Source organism: Eubalaena glacialis, chromosome 3 (assembly GCF_028564815.1).
Source record: "Eubalaena glacialis isolate mEubGla1 chromosome 3, mEubGla1.1.hap2.+ XY, whole genome shotgun sequence".
Lineage (NCBI taxonomy): Eukaryota > Metazoa > Chordata > Mammalia > Artiodactyla > Balaenidae > Eubalaena > Eubalaena glacialis.
The window spans coordinates 30,711,507-30,733,457 of record NC_083718.1 but is presented as its reverse complement, the minus strand read 5'-3'; the positions used below and the strand labels follow the sequence as shown (position 1 = coordinate 30,733,457).

Sequence of the window (21,951 nt, the reverse complement as noted above, 5' to 3'; positions counted from 1 at the left end):
CATAATTTGAGTTACATTTAAAAAATAATAATGTGTGGAGAATGGATTTTGGAGCAGCAAAAGTGAGAACAAAGAGACTAGTTAGGTGTCTGTGGTGAATATAGTGGCATGAACTAGGGGAGTCGTAAACAGTGCTGGGAATAAATATTTTGGATTTGAGAACTATCTAGGAGGTAAAATCCAGAAGATGTGAACTTTAACTGACAGAGAAGGTAAGAGATAGATGTCAAGAATGACTCCTGGCATTATAAAACTAGGTGAATATTGAATAATGCCATTCATTGAGAGAGGAGACACTAAAATAAAAAAGGAAAATATTTGCAATGTAGAAAGATGAAAAACTTAGAAATGTTGAGTTCAAGGTGAATCTTTGGGGTAAGGTCTTATTTGAGGGCAAACAGAACTGCTTGCTCTGTCAATGAGGAGATCTGTTGTTTTATTCATCGAAAAAGTGAATTGACATGAAAATTACATGTAATTATTATAGATGTTTTTCACAACTCTGTCCCTTGAGTCTCTGCTCCAGCTTATTTTCAGCTACCTGTCATCAGAAGTGTTACTTGGGCACTGTAATGCGCAAACACACACACACACACTCCCCCATGTTACATGTGTGCACACTTCTGTTGTTATAAGCATTTCCTGCTCAAACCAGTTATCTTTGCCATGGAGAAATTACTCTTACAATTCCTTCAAGTGAAGCTATCCCTAAATACTCAGTTCAAAAAACCTAGCTCTATTAATAGCTATCTCAGAATACAGTTCTCTTCATAAATAAGTCCTTCTGCTAATACTAGCTGCCACTTTCTAAAGGAGTAGGCAGTTTTAACACTCTAAATCTTGTTTGTCAAAAAGGTTGATTTTATAATAGGAAAAAGCATAATAAAAGCTTAGCTCTGGGACAGAGGATAGAAGGGGCTAAGGATCCATATCTGAGGCTCAGAAATTCAGGCTGAGAGATAGGATCAGTCACTTGGGAGAGTTTCACATGGAGTAGGAAACACCACAAAACAAGGAGACCAAACGTTACTTCAGTCCTTGCCTCCAGTAGAATGAATTTAGAGTTGTCCTGAAGTTAGTCCCTTACCCCTCTAACTTCTGTGTTGAAAGGGCTACTCCATTTCACTTTGGTCAAGCCTCTCGGAAGTCCATGAAAACACCTATGTAGCATTGGGGAATTGAAATATGGAAGGAATGGTACATTCTCAGGACACTGTCAGGTGTGAGGTTTCCTGACTGGATACCTCTGTTCTACCTACTCCTCAGTGCCTACCTTTTTGATCTGGGATACCACTTGTACTTTGTGGAATCTACTCTTAATTCATTTCGATTATTCTTCTCTAAATCTAATTCATTTAGATTATTCATTTAGATTATTATTTTTCTTCTGGGTCATTGAGGCAGGTACATTATGATTGTTTCCATCATATGCAATTTTAAGCTTGAAATCAAGACAGAAACAGAAGATCTGCCAAACAATAATTTATTTGTCTTATTTACGTATTAGCACATACTCCTGCTAATGACATTCTGTATGACTTTAAACCATGTGGGCTATTTAGACGGACTTCTTGGAGTGACATAATGCATATGTATAAAGAACCACTTCTTTTGCCACCTTATTGCAGAACTCAGTTGTAAAAAATAGTATGGTGTTTCCACAATAGTAGGAAATGTAGATGGAGGTTGAGATGATTTTGGTAAGAGTGAAACCATTAGTTGTTATCTCCTCTCATAAGTTCTACTGATGCTTATACAGAAAGTAGACAGCTGAGATATGGCCCATTCTACAGCTTAATTCAACTGACAAGTCAACATGATTAGGTTGAACAAGTGTTGTTAATTTGGGAAAAATCTATTTCTTGTCTTCTGGGTTTAATAAATGATTATCATAAGTATAGATTTAAATTGATATTTCCAAAATTGTTGTAGATTAGAATTCTAACTGATAAAAATGTTTATGTTATGATTAGCTCCATATATTTAATAGGAAGAGTCCTGGACCCAAGTTTAAAATACCTGTTAGGCCAGTGAAAATCTACATAAATGATCTAATAAACAGAATAACTTCTACTGAATTCCAGTTACTTTCTTTTCCCTACCTTTGCCTTTCCCCAGGCTCTGGCATGCTCTCAATGGTCATTACTGTGGATATTTTGGACAGCGAAGAATCTTTGAAATATCACAGACAAGTGATTTTATTTTGCCTTGTGATGTTAATGAATATCCCATAGAAATAAAAGAAGAAAGCAAATTCACAGAGAAGAAGCAAAAATATGAATATCCTCTGGTATTTGACCGGCAAAGGTAAGAGCATTTGGTTTCCTTTAGATGAGAAGATGAAATTAAACTATATGATACTGTGACACATAGGATTTAATCGAACAAAGACCAAAGAGGCAACTGCTTAAGCAAAGGCACTAAACAGTGAAAGACTATGTTAGTCTTTCAAGGCTTGGAGTCCAGGGAGTAATTAGGGAGGATATAGTAGGAAATAAAATGAGAAAAGTCTATAGGGGCCAAAGCACAGTAAGACTTTTATGGGCCAACATAAGGATTTTTAACTTTACGGAAATCACTATGACAGAATACCTAAGGGGAAGAGCAGGTCTGAAGAAAAAGATGGTAAGTTTGGTTTTGGACAGGTTTAAGTCTGAGATGTTTGTGGGACTTCCAAGTGGATATATTTAATGTGCAGTGAGATCTGTCTGGAGCTCCCAAAAGAGGTCAGACTTATAGGTAAATATTTTGGTGTCATCAGCATAGTAGTATTTTCAATGTGGAAAAGTCACTTATGTCCTGTGTATAGAGTGAGGAAAAAAAACAGAATACTGAGGAAGAAATCAAGAAATACCCTGTAAAGAGCAGGCCAAGGAGAAAAAACAGTGAAAAACATTAAGATGGAGTAGCTGACATGTTGAAAGTCATAAACAAGTGGTGTGATGGAAATCAAGGGAGGAGAGAATAAGGAAAGTGGTAGAGAGGACACGTTTGTAGAATGTGGCAGTGAAGTCATATAGGACAAGAGAAAAGTAAACACTGGTTTTGCCATGTCTGTCAGCTGAAAGGTCACTGATGATTCTAGAGAGTGAAATTTCAAAGAGTGATGGGTAAAAATCACATCGTCTTGGTTGAGTAATAAATGGGAGACATGAGGTGATGACAGTATAGATTACTTTGCAAGGAAGTCAAATAGCTGTAAGGATGAAGAATAGTTTGTTTCATGAGTTTGATTGTTTGTGGGGGAGAATTGAGCATGCTTAAAGGCATAGGGGGGAGGATAGTCCTCCAGTAAAGAATAAAATATTGGTCAAAAGTTGTTTTATGCTTTTGCAAAGCTCAGTCCTGGTTTTGACCATGGCTGAATCTTTGTTATAATGGAAGAGATTGGTGCTCATTTGAGCTTTCAACATCAGCAAAGCTCAGCCCTAGATTATAGATATCTAAATTTCTAGCCCTCACAGGACCAGACTGCCTAGACTGGTAATATCCAGCAGACCAGAATTGGAATAGCTGACAAGTTGAGTCCAAAGTGGGAAGAATCAGAGAGGACTGTCTAAGATAAGGTCTTTTAGGGAAATCCTAAGTGGGTCAAAGCTGGGGAGACACAATGCCATCATCTAGTCCAAAAGTTGGTAGAATGGCTGTAAATAGGAATTGAAGTTAAGAGTCACAAACCACACAGAATGTGGTTCAAAACAGGAACAGTTTGAGAACAATTAACAAGGGTTCCAAATGACTGCCAAAATCCCATTGCAGTGTTCAAGGCTTGCCTTAGCTGGGCAGTAAGGAGCACTGGGGAAGAAGTCTGGCTAAAACGTAAGAGGTGGTATAGTAGAGCCAAGACTCATCAGGATACGATAAAGTTCACCAAGCAAAGTTGATCATGATCAATCTCCTCGGGTAATTGCTGAGCCTTGAGCATCCATGTATCTTAGTACTGAAAACACTATATTCTAATTTGTTAATATGCATTTCTTCATTATTCTCTGAGTTCCTTGACCACAAGAACCATGTTTTACACATCTTTATATACCCAGTTCTTAGTTCAGTACTTAGCACAAAGTAGACACTCAAAAGATATTGTGGAACAAATAAAGAATGACTAGTGGAGAACATTACAAGCAGACGCAAAAGATATAAATGATAGATACAGAAGTTTGAAATGATATGATATATTTGGGATAGCTTAAAGTAGGATATGTGTTCACATTTTGTTATAAGTAAATAATTATGTCTTGTGTGTAGCAAATCAGGCCTTCTTCTGTACAAATACTGCATTTTAGAACATACTACTTATTATCTTTAAAAAATGTTTTAACACTTGGTTATAACTTTTAAAATATATGCATAAGTAAGTGTTAACTATAGTGGGAGCTGACCTGAGTCACAAAAAAAATCAAACATTGGTTTTATACCAGAGATTTCCTCATCCTTACTATACAGTTTTTTTCCCCCCAATGGCTATTAATGAATTTAACTACATGGAATGTTCAGGTTTAGTAGACATCTCTGTGGTTTCTTTGGAGGGAAATCTGGGAAGCCAAGTGGAATAAGAGTTAAGTGCAAAGGTCACATCGTTAGGACTGGTGCCATGGGAGCCAGAGAATTTGGAGGCCCAGACAAAGAAGTACATGATGGATACTTGCTGATTAGGCAGAAAATAAAAGGCGTGGGCATATCTTTAACTGTTTTTTGTGTGTTTGTGTACGTGTATCTTTATATGCAGATGGAAAAAAATGAGTTCGATGTCTTTGCTCTTCAAACGTACACCTCCTAAGGCCTTTGAAGTGGAACATGATTTTAAGTTTTTCAAGTCTCTTTCTTCTCCCAAGGTAACCTTAAAAAACAAACAAACAAACAAACAAAAACCTTTGCTTTTGTTTTTTTGAATTTAGATATGCCCGGTGTATTAGTTTTCTATCGCTGCTGTTAATTCCACTTTCCCCAATCTCTCCTTGCTTTGTGTCTCATAACATGTTCACTTGCCATGTTCTACACTGAACTAGAATTATTGGTATACTTACTCTTACTTCTCACCTCCACCAATAAATCATAAGCTCTTTATGGGCAAAGATACATGTATAGCATATTAAAATTCCTCAATTTTGTTGAATAGCACAACCTAAAAATAAAGATTGGTATTCACTTTTAATATTTTCTTCCAATTTGAAGAGATAAATTTTTAAGTAATTTAACTGAAATATTAAATAAATTTGGGGAAATCTTTAGAAAGGTTTTAAAGTTCTTGAAACAACTGAATGCCCTCTTCTTACCACACCTTTATCTTCTCAGTTTGTTGGTAAAATAACAAAGGGTTAATGCTTGAGGTAAAAGACCTTTTACTAAGGAATCTCTGATTTCTACCAGCAATTTTGTTTTGCCCATTCCTTTTCATTCTCAATTGTGTAATATTTATCAATTCACTTCTTTTCTGTTAATTTCTTTTTGACATATTGTTATCAGTAATAATAAAACAATAGCACTAACTCTCACATTTAAGTAGCACATCACTATGTGCATTTGATCCTCATAGCTCATCAACAGGGAAAGAATTTGCTTAAGATCATGCAGCTAGTAAGTGGCAGTCAGAATTTGAATCCAGGAATTTTGCCACTTATGTAATGTGCCCTTTTCATTAAACATTCACTCCTCTGCTTTGCAGATTCGAAGACATACCTTGGAAGGTTTCATGACTGAAAACAGAGAGGCAGGGATTGTTTTTGGTTCTCTGCCTATATATAGGGTGAGTTGGAGGTATCTAGGACTAGAGTGGTTACAGAACAATAGGGAATCTGACATCTCATCCCTGACCCTGGGCTAAAAAGCAAGGTTGGAGAAAATCACACAACCAAGCAGAATGATGCTTCCATAAACATGTGGTGTCCGATCCCAGAGAAGTCTTCAGTTCTGTGTGTCAATGGCCTTGACCACTTGTCTCTGTCATTCCACACTAAACAATACTACTTAAAACTATTTCAAACTTTACCCTGGCTCTTCATCACCTACAGGATAAAATCCAAATGCCTTTAGCCTGGCATACAAACCTCTCATGATCTGATCTCTGCCTGAACTGTATAACCCCACTTTCCACCACATTCTCCCATGTACCCTATACTCCAGCTATGCTAAATTACTTACCATTCCTTAAGCATCACTGTTCTTTCCTCTTCTGTGACTTTGCCTGTGCTGCCCCTCTGCCCATAACTCATCCACCACTTGTTTCCCTCCAAATCCCTATTCATCCTTCAAGTCTCCAACCCAGATAACTTCTGTTAAATTAAAGAATTAATTAGCCAAGAATAATAAACCAAAGACAAAATATTACAACTTAATCTTAACCTATTGTTCCTTAAAATGTTACTTCTCTTTCCCAAGAACATGTTGATACCTATTACAGGTATCAAACACTTAAACTACAGATAATGCTAAGGGTAAAGTATCAGAATTAATAGTGGGCTCCTGGGAAGGTGAGTATATTTTAAAGCAGTTGGATCTTCTCACTTCCTATCCCCCACCCTTGAATTCATATTACAGAAGTTATCACTTTAAGTATGTCTAACTCCTCATTTATGGCTTCTAGGTACCAAGTCCCACTAGTTTAAGATTTCTTCCACTAATTGGTTCAGAGGCACGAAGGGACTCTTCAGATGGCATTCCAGGAAAGAAGAAGGGAAGCCATGTTCAACATGAAAGAGTGAGTTAGTACTTAGAATTCCATAGCGTATCCCATTTCTGTTTGGATTGTTTCTTATTTCTAGGTCTAAAATTATCTCAGTTCCTACTTGGTTTACAAATATTCCAGGATGCATGTGTTTTATCTTAGTGAGATGAAAATCATGAATTTCCTGGACAGACAGAAAAATCAAACAGGACCTCTGAGCCTGAAAAAATAAAACTTTCTGAGAGCTAATTTCAGACTTAGGTTCACTGACTAATTTTAAAAGCTAGGCAGTATGACATGACATATCTGAGGGCTGTGTAGCCATCCTTGCTTCCTAACATTATTGTACCTGCAGGATGGAGCCAAGACATCAATAAGTTTCTGGCTTACCAGCCAAGCCAAGGAGAATGCTTTCCACATACTGGGTTGGACAAAAAGTAAAAGTAAAATCTTACAGAAAACCCCAAACAAACTTTTTGGCCACCCCAATATTAGTAGGAAAACTAACACAAAACTTTACAGTTTACATAGTATTTTTATAAATGATTCTTTTGATGTTCACAAAAATCACACAAAGTGTTATACCCATTGTAGAATTGGAAAAAAGTGGAGACAAAAGGGAGGTTAAGTGACTTGCCAAGATCACATAAAATTAAGTGATAACCTGAGGTCAACATTTTACTCCAAATTTCATGCTCATTCTCTTAAACCAAACAGCCTAAAAAACTCAAACCTTAAAACTCTTCTACTAGTTCTAGGAAGTTTATATGAGCCTAACTTAAAATGTGGTCATTTATCTAGTTATTAAAATTGATCAAAAATTAAGAGGAAGATCTAACATATCGTAATTTTTATTTTTTTATTTTTATTTTTTTTATTTTTATTTTTTGGCCCACCACATGGCATGCAGGAACTTAGTTACCCAATCAGGGATCAAACCCGTGACCCCTGCAGTGGAAGCGCAGAGACCTAACCACTTGACCACCAGGGAATTCCCTTATTTTTATTTTTTAAAAATTTATTTATTTATTTTTTTAAAATTTAACAAATTACTTTTCTAATTAAATTGACATATTTTTTAAATTAATTAATTAATTAATTTATTTATTTATTTATTTTTGGCTGTGCTGAGTCTTCGTTTCTGTGCGAGGGCTTTCTCTAGTTGCGGCGAGCGGGGGCCACTCTTCATCGCGGTGCGTGGGCCTCTCACTGTCGCGGCCTCTCTTGTTGTGGAGCCCAAGCTCCAGACGCGCAGGCTCAGCAGTTGTGGCTCACGGGCCTAGTTGCTCCACGGCATGTGGGATCTTCCCAGACCAGGGCTCAAACCCGTGTCCCCTGCATTGGCAGGCAGATTCTCAATCACTGTGCCACCAGGGAAGCCCTATTTTTATTTTTAATTTTTATTTTGTATTGCAGTATAGTTGATTTACAATGTTGTGTTAGTTTCAGGTGTACAACAAAGTGATTAGCTTACACATATACATATACATATATCTATTCTTTTTCTGATTCTTTTCCCATATAGGTTATTCCAGAGTATTGAGTAGATTTCCCTGTGCTATACAGTAGGTCCTGGTTGATTATCTATTTTATATATAGTAGTGTGTATATGTTAATCCCAACCTCCTATTTTCTCTCTCCCCCCAACCTTTCCCATTTGGTAACCATAAGTTTGTTTTCTAAGTATGTGAGTCTGTTTCTGTTTTGTAAATAAGTTCATTGGTATCTTTCTTTTTCGATTCTGCATATAAGTGACATCATATGATATTTGTCTTTCTCTGTCTGACTTACTTCACTTAGTATGATAATCTCCAGGTCCATCCATGTTGCTGCAAAAGGCATTATTTCTTCCTTTTTAATGGCTGAGTAATATTCCATTGTATATATGTACCACATCTTTATCCATTCATCTTTCAATGGATATTTAGGTTGCTTCCATGTCTTGGCTATTGTAAACAGCACTGCAATGAACATTGGGGTGTATGTATCCTTTCAGACCATGTTTTTCTTGGGATATATGCACAGGAGTGGGATTGCTGGGTCATATGGTAGCTCTATTTTTAGTTTCTTAAGGAACATTCAGACTGTTCTCCATAGTGGTTGTAACAAATTTACATTCCCACCAACAGTGTAGGAGAGTTCCCTTTTCTCCACGCCCTCTCCAGAAGTTATTGTTTGTAGACTTTTTGATGATGGCCATTCTGACTGGTGTGAGGTGATATCTCACTGTAGTTTTGATTTGCATTTCTCTAATAATTAGTGATGTTGAGCATCTTTTCATGTGCCTCTTGGCCATCTTTATGCCTTCTGTGGAGAAATGTCTATTTAGGTCTTCTGTCCATTTTTTGATTGGTTTGTTTAATTTTTTGATATTGAGCTGCATGAGCTGTTTGTAAATTTTGGAGATTAATCCATTGTCAGTTGCACTGTTTGCAAATATTTTCTCCCATTCTGTGGGTCATCTTATCATTTTATTTATGGTTTCCTTTGGTGTGCAAAAGCATTTGAGTTTAATTAAGTCTCATTTGTTTATTTGGGGTTTTTTTCCCATTACTCTAGGAGGTGGATCGAAAAAGATACTGTGGTGATTTATGTCAAAGTTGGTTCTGCCTACGTTTTCCTCTAACAGTTTTATAGTATCCAACCTTACATTTAGGCCTTTAATCTGTTTTGAGTTTATTTTTAGCTAGGGCTTCCAAAACTATGTTGAATAAGAGTGGAGAGAGTGGACATCCTTGTCTTGTTCCTGATCTTGGAGGAAATGCTTTCAGCTTTTCGTCTTTAGGTACGATGTTAGCTGTGGGTTTGTCATATATGGCCTTTATTATGTTGAGGTAGTTTCCCTCTATGCCCCTTTCTGGAGAGTTTTTATCATAAATGGGTGTTGAATTTTGTCAAAAGCTTTTTCTGCATCTACTGAGATGATCATATGGATGTTATTCTTCAGTTTGTTAATGTGGTGTATCACAATGTTCAATTTGCAGATATTGAAAAATCCTTGCATCCCTGGAATAAATCCCACTTGATCATGGTGTATGACCCTTTTAATGTATTGTTGGATTCACTTTGCTAGTATTTTGTTGAGGATTTTTGCATGTATGTTCATCAGTGATATTGGCCTGTAATTGTCTTTTCTTGAGGTAACTTTGTCTGGTTTTGGTATCAGGGTGATGGTGGACTCATAGAATGAGTTTGGGAGTGTTCCTTCCTCTGAGATTTTTTGGAATAGTTTCAGAAGGATAGGTGTTAACTATTCTCTAAATGTTTGATAGAATTCATCTCTGAAGCCATCGTTCCTGGACTTCTGTTTGTTGGAAGTTTTTAAATCACAGTTGCAATTTCAGTACTTGTGATTGGTCTGTTCATATTTTCTATTTCTTCCTGGTTCAGTCTTGGGAGATTTACCTTTCTAAGAATTTGTCCATTTCTCCTAGGTTGTCCATTTTATTGGCATATAGTTGCTGGTACTAGTCTCTTATGATCCTTTGTATTTCTGTGGTGTCCACTGTAACTTCTCCTTTTTCATTTCTAATTTTATTGATTTGAGCCCTCTCCCTCTTTTTCTTGATGGGTCTGGCTAAAGCTTTATCAATTTTGTTTATCTTTTCAAAGAACCAGTTTTTAGTTTCATTGATCTTTTCTATTCTTTTCTTCATTTCTATTTCATTTATTTCTGCTCTGGTCTTTATGATTTCTGTCCTTTTACTAACTTTGGGTTTTGTTTGTTTTTCTTTCTCCAGTTGCTTTACGTGTAAGATTAGGTTATTGAAGATTTTTCTTGTTTCCTGAGGTACAATTTTATTGCTATAAACTTTCCTCTTAGAACTCCTTTTGCTGCGTCTCATAGGTTTTGGATCATCATGTTTTCATTTTCATTTGTCTCTGGGCATTTTTTTATTTCTCCTTTGATTTCTTCAGTGATCCATTGGTTGTGTGGTAGCATATTGTTTAGCCTCCACATGCTTTATCTTTTTTTTTTTTTTTTTTGGAGTTTTTTTCTTGTGGTTGATTTCTAGTCTCAAAGTGTTGTGGCTGGAAAAGATGCTCGATAGGATTTCAATTTTCTTAAGTTTATCAAGGTTTTTTTATTGCCCAGCATGTGATCTATCCAGGAGCATATTTCCATGTGCACTTGAAAAGAATGTGTATTCTGCTGCTTTTGGATGGAATGCTCTATAAATATCAATTAAGTCTATCTGTTCTAATGTGTCATTTAAGGCCTGTGTTTCTTTATTGATTTTCTGTCTGGATGATCTGTTCATTGATGAAAGTGGAGTGTTAAAGTCCCCCACTATTGTTTATTTATTTATTCATTTATTTATTTTTTGGCTGCGTAGGGTCTTAGTTGCGGCACATGGGATCTTCATTGAGGCATGCAGGGTCTTTTGTTGTGGCGTGCAGGCTTCTCTCTAGTTGTGGCATGTGGGTTTTCTCTTCTCTACTTGTGGTGGACAGGCTCCAGAGCACGTGAGCTCTGTAGTTTGCAGCACACAGGCTCTCTAGTTAAGCCACACTACCTCAGTAGTTGTGGCATGTGGGCTTAACTGCCCCACAGCATGTGGGATCCTAGTTCCCCAACCAGGGCTTGAACCCCCATCCCCTGCATTGGAAGGCAGATTCTTTACTACTGAACCACCAGGGAAGTCCCCCAACCCACTATTATTTTGTTACTGTTGATTTCTCCTTTTATGGCTGTTAGAATTTGCCATATATATTGAGGTGCTCCTATGTTGGGTGCATATATATTTACAATTGTTATGTCTTCTCTTGGATTGATCCCTTGATCATTATGTAGTGTCCTTCTTTGTCTCTTATAGCAGTCTCTATTTTAAAGTCTATTTTGTCTGATATGAGTATTGCTACTCTAGCTTTCTTTTGATTTCCATTTGCATGGAATATCTCTTTCTATCCCCTCACTTTCAGTCTGTATGTGTCCCTAGATCTGAAGTGGGTCTCTTATAGAATGCATATTTTTGAGTCTTGTTTTCATATCCATTCAACCAGTCTAAGTTCTCTGGCTGAAGCATTTAATCCATTTACTTTTAAGGTAATTATCGAAATGTATGTTCCTGTTGCCATTTTGTTAATTGTTTTGGATTTACTTTTGTAGGTCTTTTTTCTTCCCTTCCTCTTTTGGTCTCTTCTCTGGTGATTTAATGACTATCTTTAGTGTTGTGTTTGGATTCCTTTTTCTTTTTTGTTTGTATATCTATTGTAGATTTTTGGTTTGCAGTTATCATCAGGTTTTGATATAGCAGTCTCTATATAAACACGATTGTTTTAAGTTACTGGTCTCTTAAATTTCAGATGCATTTCCAATATTCTGCATTTGTCCTCTCCTCTTATCATGATTGCTGGTTTTGATATCATATTTGTGTGTGTATGATTTCCTACCTTTACTGTATGTTTGCCTTTACCAGTGAGCTTTTCCACTTGTAATTTTCTTGTTTCTAGTTGTGGCCTTTTCTTTTCTGCCTAGAGAAGTTCCTTTAGCATTGGTTGTAAAGCTGGTTTGGTGGTGCTGAATTCTCTTAGCTTTTGCTTGTCTGTAAAGCTTGATTTCTCCATCATATCTGAACAAGAGCCTTGCTGGGTAGAGTTTTCTTGGTTATAGTTTTTTTCCCTTTTTCCCTTTAAACCTATATATAGGTTTAACTATACCATGCCACTCTCTTCTGGTCTACAGAGTTTCTGCTGTAGAAACTTATGGGGATCCCCTTGTATGTTATTTGTTGCTTTTTTCTTGTTGCTTTTAATATTTTCTTTCTTTCTTTAATTTTTGTCAATTCGATTAATATGTGTCTCAGTGTGTTCCTCCTTGGGTTTATCCTGCCTGGGACTCTCTGCACTTCCTGGACTTGGCTGACTATTTCACATATTAGGGATGTTTTCAGCTATTATCTCTTCAAATAGCTTTTCTGGCCCTTTCTTTCTCTTTTCTCCTTGTGGGACACCTATAATGTGAATGTCTGTGCATTTAATGTTCTCCTAGAGGTCTTAAACTGTCCTTATTTCTTTTCATTCTTTTTTTTTTTTATTCTGTTCTGTGGCAGTAATTTCCACCAGTCTGTCTTGCAGCTCACTTATCCATTTTTTCTGCCTCATTTATTCTGCTATTGATTCCTTCTGGTGTATTTTTCATTGCAGTTATTGTATTGTTCAACTCTGTTTGTTCTTTATGTCTTCTAGCTCTTTGGTAAACATTTCTTGTATCTTTTTGGTCTACGCCTCCATTCTTTTTCGAGATCTGGCATGATCTTTACTATCATTACTCTGAATTGTTTTTTGGGTATATTGCCTATCTCCACTTCACTTAGTTGTTCTTCTGAGGTTTTATCTTGTTCTTTCATCTGGAACATATTCCTCTGCCATCTCATTTTTTCTAGCTTTCAGTTTGCAGTCTCCATTCTGTAGGTTGTAGGACTGTAGTTTCTCTTGCTTCTGATGTCTGCCCCCTGGTGGCTGAGTCTGTTCTAAGAGGCTTGGTCAGGTTTCCTGGTGGGAGGGACCAGTGCCTGTCCTCTGGTCGATGGAGCTGGGTCTTGTCCCTCTGGTGGCCAGGGCTGTGTCAAGGGGTGTGTTTAGAGGGGGCTGTGGGCTCAGGAAGACTTTAGGCAGCCTGTGTGCTGATGGGTGGGGCTTTGTTCCTGCCCCATTGTTTGTTTGACCTGAGGCATCCCAGCACTGGAGCCTACAGGCTGTTGGGTGGTACCAGGACTTGGTGTCAAAATGGCAGCCTCCAGGAGAGCTCATGTCCATGAGTATTTCCCAGTACCTCTGCCCCAGTGTCCTTGTCCCCACAGTGAGCCACAGCCTCCCTCACCTCCCCAGGAGACCCTCCAAGACCAGCTAGTAGGTCTGGCCCAGGCTCCTATGAAGTCACTGCTTTTTTCCCCTGAGGTCCTTGTGTACACAAGACCTTGTGTGTGCCCTCCAAGAGTTGAGTTTCTGTTTCCCCCAGTCCTGTGGAGTTGCTGAGATCAAATCCAATTTGCATTCAAAGCCAAATGCTCTGGGGAATCCTTCTGATGCCAGACCCCCAGGCTGGGGTGCCTGATGTGGGGCTCAGAACTCTCGCTCCTGTGGGAAAACCTCTGTGATTTAATTATTTTCCAGTTTGTGGGTTGCTCACCCAGCAAGTATAGGATTTGATTGTATCACAGATGCACCCCTCCTACTGTCTTATTGTGGCTTCTTTGTCTTTGAAAGTAGAATATCTTTTTGGTAGGTTCCAGGTTTTTTGTTGATAGTTTTTCAGCAGTTAGTTGTGATTTTGATGTTTTCATGAGAAGAGGTGAGCTTAAGTGCTTCTACTCCACAATCTTGTCTCCTCTCTGACAAATTTAGACACTTCTTGATCTAAATTTTGAAACCAAATGAGCTTAACTTTTTATATGCATGTTTTCTAAAAATATCTAATTCAAAACTAACTTTTTTTTTCTCATTTGTGGGATCATCACTTGATTTTATTTTTTTATAAGACAATGGACTCATGATATTAATATTACAACAACCTAACAAGCTTCTTTGTTTTCTTTTATTTTAACCAACCCCCAACTCTTTACAGGTTAGGCAGAGAATCCCAAGAATGGATAATTCCAGAGTTAAGTAGTTCTAAAGCCTTTGCTCTTCCACCATGAGCTGCTGGAGCCTCACCACTTATTTATTTTTTTTTTTTTAAAACATTTTTACCCTGGAGGCACACAGGATAGCTAAGTAAATAACTAAACTTTCTTCCTTTAATCCTTTAGGAGGATTAAAATCTTCATAAAAATTAGTGGTACAGATTGACTCTAAAAAATTGTGTTTGTCATATAATGCAGTTACTAACTGACCTGTCCTTTATTTCACAGGTACAACGGAGAAGAAGTCTGAAAAGAAATTTGGTCCCACAAATAAACCTGACTTCTTCTTTCTTCCCAACCATCCCCAAGTGAAGAGAGAAAAATCAGAAGTGGCTGCTGTTGCCTGAGCTGCACATCAAATGGCAAGGTCTCAGTGATACTCCAGTCTTTATTTCAGGATGAAAGTGAGGGTCTATCAGATATTGTCACCCACCTCTGTATCCTCAGGCCATCCTATTGATGGAAAAGATTACTCAGAGTGTTCAGATGGCCTCATCTCTGAATACCATGCAAGCAGCAACATCCAGTTGGCCAGCTTCTTTCATACATGGAAATCCACTTACTGAATAAGGAATATTTCTTATTTACTGTCAGAAAAATGACTCATAAAGAAACAAAGAAAATCAACAGCATAAGTAGATCTAAAATAATATGGTTATCAATGACTTGTTTTCCACCTCCCCCCATTGTTCACCCTAATTTATAACCAGAATTATTATCAGAATGTACGCACTAAGAGGCAAATTACTTATGTGTCATGCTATGTGCAGTATAAAGAGAATTATTATTACAAAGAAAAATGTGCCAGTCAAGCCTCTAGCTATTTGTCTTTTTCATTTAGAGAAATGTCATATGGAAGAAAATGCTCAGAGTTTCTTAGATAAAGTCAGAAGTTATTTGCATTTAGACTATAAATGACTCCAGATAATAGAACTTGAATGATTATCTGAAGTTGCTGGGGTTCATCTTTTACTGATACCTTTATTAATTGATTCTGATATTTTGATCAAATGATTAATTTCACCATTGGATACTCAAGTAAAAAATGAAACATCTACATTTGATCAATAATAAATGAGATTTTAAATAAGTCAAAGACATGAGGAAGTATCAAGAATTGAAGCCTGAAGACTGGCTGACCCAAGTCATTTTGGGAAAAATATTTGTGGTTCAAAGTAATAAAAGCATTCCTGTGTCAAGGGTTAGTCTACTTTCGCCAAAGCACAAGGCCACGTGGGAAGAAAAAACTATGGTCCCTGAACATTTGATACTGCCTTTACACTCTAGGAAGTGTTCTATAATTCTTAAATCCCAACAACTTTGGAAAACTAAGCAAATTTTTTATTCATATGGATCTTATTCATATGAATAAAAAATTTCACTTTTTTATGTTTATTTATAGACATGTACTAATTTTTGTTGTTCATAGGAATCTAATCATTTTTCCTACTGATATATTTTCTTTTAACTTTTTTCTTCACTTATTTTAATTACATTCAAAACTAAAGTTCCAACAGAAAATATTGAACATTAAGGTTTTTAAATTTTTAAAAAATAATTTGTATAATTTACTCAAATGAAAGAAGAGACTCCAGGAAAAACAGAATATAGTTATGGGAAATTGGCCCTAAATACCTAAGAAAGCCAGGAGATTCTTTTTTTTCTTTAATTGAGGTATAATTGACATATAATATTATATTAGTTTCAGGTGTACAATAAAATGATTCAACATTAGTATATTTTGTGAAGTGATCTCCACAGTAAGTCTAATTAACATCCATCCCCATACATAGTTACATTTTTTTTTTCTTGTGATGAGGACTTTTAAGATCTACTCTCTGGGGAGCACATGGGGGAGCAGCTGGAGTGCAGGCACCTGAGGGTTGCTGAGGAATAAAAAAAAACAAACAAAAAACAAAGATCTACTCTCAGAAACTTTCAAATATACAACATAGTATTATTAACTATAGTCACAGTATTATACTTTACATCCCCATGACTTATTTATTTTATAACTGGAAGTCTGTTCCTTTTAACCTCCTTTACCCATTTTGCCCCAGAAGACTCTTTTTTTAAAAAAAATTCTAAAAGTAAGAAGAAAATTCAAAGGAGTTTATGAAAATGATCTCATTTCCTGCCTTTCAATCTCAGTTGTAAAAGAAGGCCATTTCATCCCTAGGCATAGATTTCCTAGAACAAGACAATATTGAATACCCTGCCATGCACTCAATTCCTTTAATGTGGCATTCAAGGCCCTAAATTAGCATCCCTCTCCTTTTTTGACTGAGGAATTCTCTCAAACCTCTTTTAAGAGAAATATACAATTTCTTGACCCTCATAATTTTAAAAAATATTTTGGAATTTTTGCACATTATGTAATAAATGATTGTATTTTAGTCAGTAAAATGTTAAGAATAGCAGTATAACTAATTATGTGATTATAATAATTTTTAGTGATACACAAAATATGTAGAAAAATTTTGTCTTTTCCCTCACTTATCAAATGACAGGCCGAGTAAATTAATCATTTAAGAAAAGGCTTGACTTGGTGACAAATAAATAAGAATATTTTATTTTAGTGTGGAGTTAAAATATTTACTAAAACATAAGGTAATGATTTTTGCTTCAGGTAATGGTAGACTACGTAGTTTGGACCAATCACTCCCACTGAAGACAACTAAGAAACAAGGACAAAATAAAGAAAACATATCTATGAAGGCATCTGATCACAAATGGGATGGTGAAGCATGAATGTACCAGATTCTAGGGGAGGACTGAGGCCCAACTTTTGAAGCTAATTTTCTCCTGTAAGCATGTGGTGATTCAAGAATGGAAGATTAAGTGGCTAAGGAGTTGAAGTGATAATTAGGGCTAAAGGGACAGGGAATGGAATCCAGGCCCCATCAAGGTATAATCCCCTCTAGCTTTGGGTTGAGGCTCCAAAAACCTGCATATTAGAAATAAGAGTGACATAAAGCTAAACAGATCTTCACTGGGGACTACAGTTCTGCCTCCAATTATTTTAATCCCTGAAATTGGACTAAGATAATCCTAAATTGCTAGAGTACCCAGGAGCCTTCAGAAGCAAGAGTACATACTGTGGAGAAAGATGATGTCATCTTAGGCCTTAAATTACATCTTTACTATTCCAAATATATATCTATGACACTACAAAAAATGACTAGGTACATGAGGACACAAGACAACAAGAATGACAACTGACAGAAAACAGCAGATAATAGAAACAACACCTGGGGACTCCAGATATAAACTTTAAAATAACTGTGCTTATTATATTGGAGGAGATAAAACACAAGATTTAGAATTTTAGCAGAGAAATAGAAATTGTTGATAAGAACCAAATGGAAATTCTAGAACCAAAAAACACAATGACAAAAATGAAAAACTCAGTCAAAGGATATAACAACAGACTAAGTCAACTAAAGAGAAAATTAGTGAGCTGAAAAATATAGGTTACAAGGAATTATCCATAATGAAGCACTGAGAGATGGAAAGATGAAAAAAGGAGAGGGTAAAAGCAGAATTGAGATAATATGAAAAATAACAGTAGTACCAGGAGAGAAAAGAATAGGGTAGCAGCAATATTCAGTTAGTTTTCAAAACCTGATAAAAGCCTCTAACCTACAGAATCAGGAAGAGCCATTGGCCTTAGTCAAAATAAACAATTATTAATTAAAAAATGCAAATCCACACATTTCATAGTAAAATTGCTGAAAATTGAACAAAGAACAAATTATGGAAGCAACAAAAGTAGAAAAAGGACAAAATATCTTCAAAGTAGCACAATTAAGAGGACTTCTGCCAACTTCTCCACAGAAAAATATGGTTGTGAGGGGCCAGAAAACATAGAATGATATCCTCGAAGTTCTGAAATAAAATGAATGCCAGCTAAGCATTCTCAATCAAGGGGAAAATAGCTAAAAATCACATAGGATTCTGGACAACAAAAATTGAGGAAATTAATCATAGTAGAAACACATTAAAGAAAGTACTAAAGGATATTATTTAAGAAGATGGAAAATGGATAGGAGTTCAGAGATGGAAAATCGTATACAAGTGGTTAACTTAAATGAACATTAACAGGATAAAGCAATAACAGTAGTGTCATAAAGTTTTAAAATACAGATAATTTAAAAATAGACAGGGGTGCGACCACGATTAGGCCAAGAGTAGGAAGACCATGAGCTCACCTACTCCTATGGGCAAACCAAAATTACAACTATTTACAGAGACCCTATTGGTGAGAATGACCTGAAGACTAACAAAAGATTTTCCACACCTAAAGATAAATATAAAGAAGGAACCATAACAAAATGGATAGGAAGCGTGAAGATGTGATATAGTCAAGACCCACATACCTGGGTAGATGACCCAAAAACAGAAGGATAATCTCAGTTGCAGAGATTAGAGGTTTGTTCCAAGGAGTGCGGGGCCTGACCCCAACATGGGACTCCCCAGACCAGGAGTTCTGCAACAGAAGATGAGCCCCCAGAAGGTTGGCACTGAAGGCTAGCAGGTTTACTGTATAGGAGAGCCAGAGAGCTGTAGGAAACAGAGATTCTACTCTTAAAGGGCACATGCAAAAATCTCACAGGTTCCAAGTCCCAGGGCAGAGACAGTAATTTGAAAGACTCTTGGGTCAGACCCAATTGCTGATCTTGGAGAGCCTCCAGAAGAGGTAGGAGGTTATTAGGACTCTCCCTGGGGACCTAGACACTGGTAGAAGTCATTTTGGGCAGCTCATTCTAACACAAGGACACTGGTGCTGGCAAGTGTCATTTTGGAATCCTCACTTTAGCCTGTTAGTGCTAGGGGCTAACTGAACAACCAGCTGATCAGCACCAGTCCCAGAACCTCCCAGGCCAAGTAGCCAGCTGTGTGGGAACCCAACCTTGAACACCAATGGGCTAGCACAAGTTCCAGGAATGCCTGGATCCCAAAAGCAGCCACCCTGGGAAATGGCCCTGCCTACCAATGGGTCAGCATCAGCTCTGGAGTACTATGAGCCACAAAACCAGCCACACTGGGACCTGGTCCTAACCACCAGCAGGCGAGCACCGGCCTCAGGATTCCTCAGGTCCCACAGCCACACTCCCCAAGAGCAGCTCCACCTACCAGGTAGACAGTACCAGCCCCAGGACTCCCTGGGCCATGAAGCCAGTTGTGAAGACTGCCAGCCCACTGTGTGTGACCAACTGGGTGGGGGCAGCAGTAATTGGCCCTGTCACTACAGAAGGACCCACTCAGTGCACATAGGGGGAACCCTTAGAACCTATAGCTCTGGTGATCAGAAGGGAGTGTGCTGCAGGGATCCATAGGATGTCTACTACATAAGGCCACTTCTCCAAGATCAGGAAATGTAAACAACCTACCTAATACATAGAAATAAAACCAGAGAATCATAAATGAGGCAACAGAAGAATATGGTCCAAATGAAGGAACAAGATAAACTCCAGAAGATCTAAGAAAAGTAGAGATAAGCAATCTACCTAATAAAGAGGTCCGGTAATGATTATAAAGATACTTAGAGAGTTGGATCAAGATGGTGGAGTAGGAGGATGTGGAGCTCATGTCCCCCTGCAAACACATCAAAATACATCTACATGTAGAATAATTCTCATGGAAAACTAACTGGAAACTGGCAGAAGAATTCTTATAAAACCATAGCTGCAAGAAAGATTTCCACATAACTGGATAGGATGGAAAAAAAGGCATAAGGTCAGTTCCTCTGAATCTGGGAGGAATCTGAAAGGAAGAAATGGTCCACACGGGTGGACCCTCACCCTGGGGAGTGAGCAGATTGAGCCACAGACTGGGTGTCCCAGTCCTGAGGTCCTACACAGAGGAGACAAGCCCACTTGGCTACTGAGAGAACTGCTGGGACAGATAGAAGGGCTGGAGAAGCCTAGACTCTACTTGCAAAGAGTGCATGCATGCTAGCTTGCCAACAGTCAGGGTAGAGAGAGCTCTGAGCTGGCTGCTGCCACCTCATCGTAGTCCCCAAAATCCAAATGGGGTGAACACCTGGCCCTGCTCACTCCACACCACAGCCTGGTGCATGATCTGGGCTAGCTTGGTCCTGTGAAAAGACTTGGCCTAGCTACACAGAGACAGCCCAGGGGGGCTGGGGTATGGTCCAGGTGGGGCTGCAGTGGCCTTTGTCAGTGCTTACTTGGGCGATACCTCAGGAACCTTCTCGAGCTGAGCAAGAGCCTGGGCCTAACCCACACCATGCCACAGCTTAGCCCTAGATCTGGGGCATACAGGTCCTGGGAGAAGACTGCCACAGAGGCAGCCCAGATCTATGGTAGCAGTTCAGCCACCTTAATTTCTGCAGCCACAACACCCCAACCCCCAACCCCAGCCTAGTAAACACTCCAGCTCCACCCATTCCATGCCAGAGCCTTGTACTAGATCTAGAATGAACACAACAGAGGAAAGGAAACCGAACTTGGGCTGCACCTAAGCAGGACCATGGATGCCTACACAGGCGATGCATCAGTCCTCTGTGAGCACATGGGCTTCCTTTGCTTCAGTACTTTCCTCCTGGGGCAGGGCAAGCACTCAAGAGGAATGGAGTCTGATCAAGCCCAACTCTCAGGGCTTACACTCCAACAACATCTACTTCAACTCCCCACCCCTGACAGGGTAGTGACAGACAAAGAGCAGAGAGGAAGTCCTGCCTCACACCCTACACAGGCTTTAGATACTCCAACACCAACCACACCCCCTTGATGGGGGCGGGGCAGCATACCCTGAGGAAAGATGTAGCTGGTGTCCATATCAAAACTAGCCCTTGTATCAAAGACACTGGACAGACACAGTCTACAGACAAATGCTCCCAAAAGAAAACCCCTTCAAAACCACAGGAGATAACTGTTTCCCCTAAATTCATGCAGACAGAGAAAGTTAAGTAAAATGAAAAGGGTTCCAAACAACATGAACTGAAACAGACCCACACCAAGACATATCATAATTAAAATGGCAAAAGTTATAAGATAGAGAGGATTCTGAAGGCAGCAAGAGAAAAATAAAGAGTCATTTACAAGGAAACCCCTAAAAACCTATCAGCTGATTTCTCTGCCAAAACTTTGTAGGCCAGAAGGGAGTGGAATGGTGTATTCAAAGTCCTGATAGGGAAAAGCCTGCAACATAGGAGACTCCACCCACTAAGATTATAATTTAGAATAGAAAGAGAGATAAAGAATTTTTCAGACAAGTAAAAACTACAGGAATTCAGCAATACTAAACCTATCCTAAAAGAAATGTTGAAGGCTCTTCTCTAAATGGAAAAGAAGCAAGAATATTTAGGAAAGGGGAAATCCCAATAGGAAAGGCAAATATATAGTAAGGATTTCATATCACTTAAATAAGTCAGTACAGAGATTTTAAAAAATTAAACATTTTAAGCAATTATAACTACAATAAACAGTGAAAGGATAAACATGAAGATGTAAAATAGGACATAAAAATCAGAAAATGTGGGAGGAGGGGAGAGTAAAAAAATATAGATCTCTTAGAATGTGTTTGATGTTAAATAACTATCAGCTTAAAGCAAGTAAATATAGATATGTATCAATATACATGAACCCCCATGGTAATCACAAATCAAAAACCTACACTAAGTTCACTAAAAAAACC

General features: G+C 37.9%; 1 protein-coding gene across 1 annotated transcript in view; it reads left to right on the top strand.

Moving 5' to 3' along the window:
• Nucleotides 1-14,601, top strand: part of WDR64 (WD repeat domain 64) — a 168,443-nt gene extending 153,842 nt beyond the window's left edge. The window contains exons 24-28 of the mRNA XM_061185418.1: nt 2,119-2,307; nt 4,730-4,835; nt 5,666-5,746; nt 6,584-6,697; nt 14,518-14,601. Coding sequence (XP_061041401.1) covers nt 2,119-2,307; nt 4,730-4,835; nt 5,666-5,746; nt 6,584-6,697; nt 14,518-14,601 — 574 coding nt within the window. The remainder of the gene's footprint in view (nt 1-2,118; nt 2,308-4,729; nt 4,836-5,665; nt 5,747-6,583; nt 6,698-14,517) is intronic.
• Nucleotides 14,602-21,951: the final 7,350 nt, after the last annotated feature.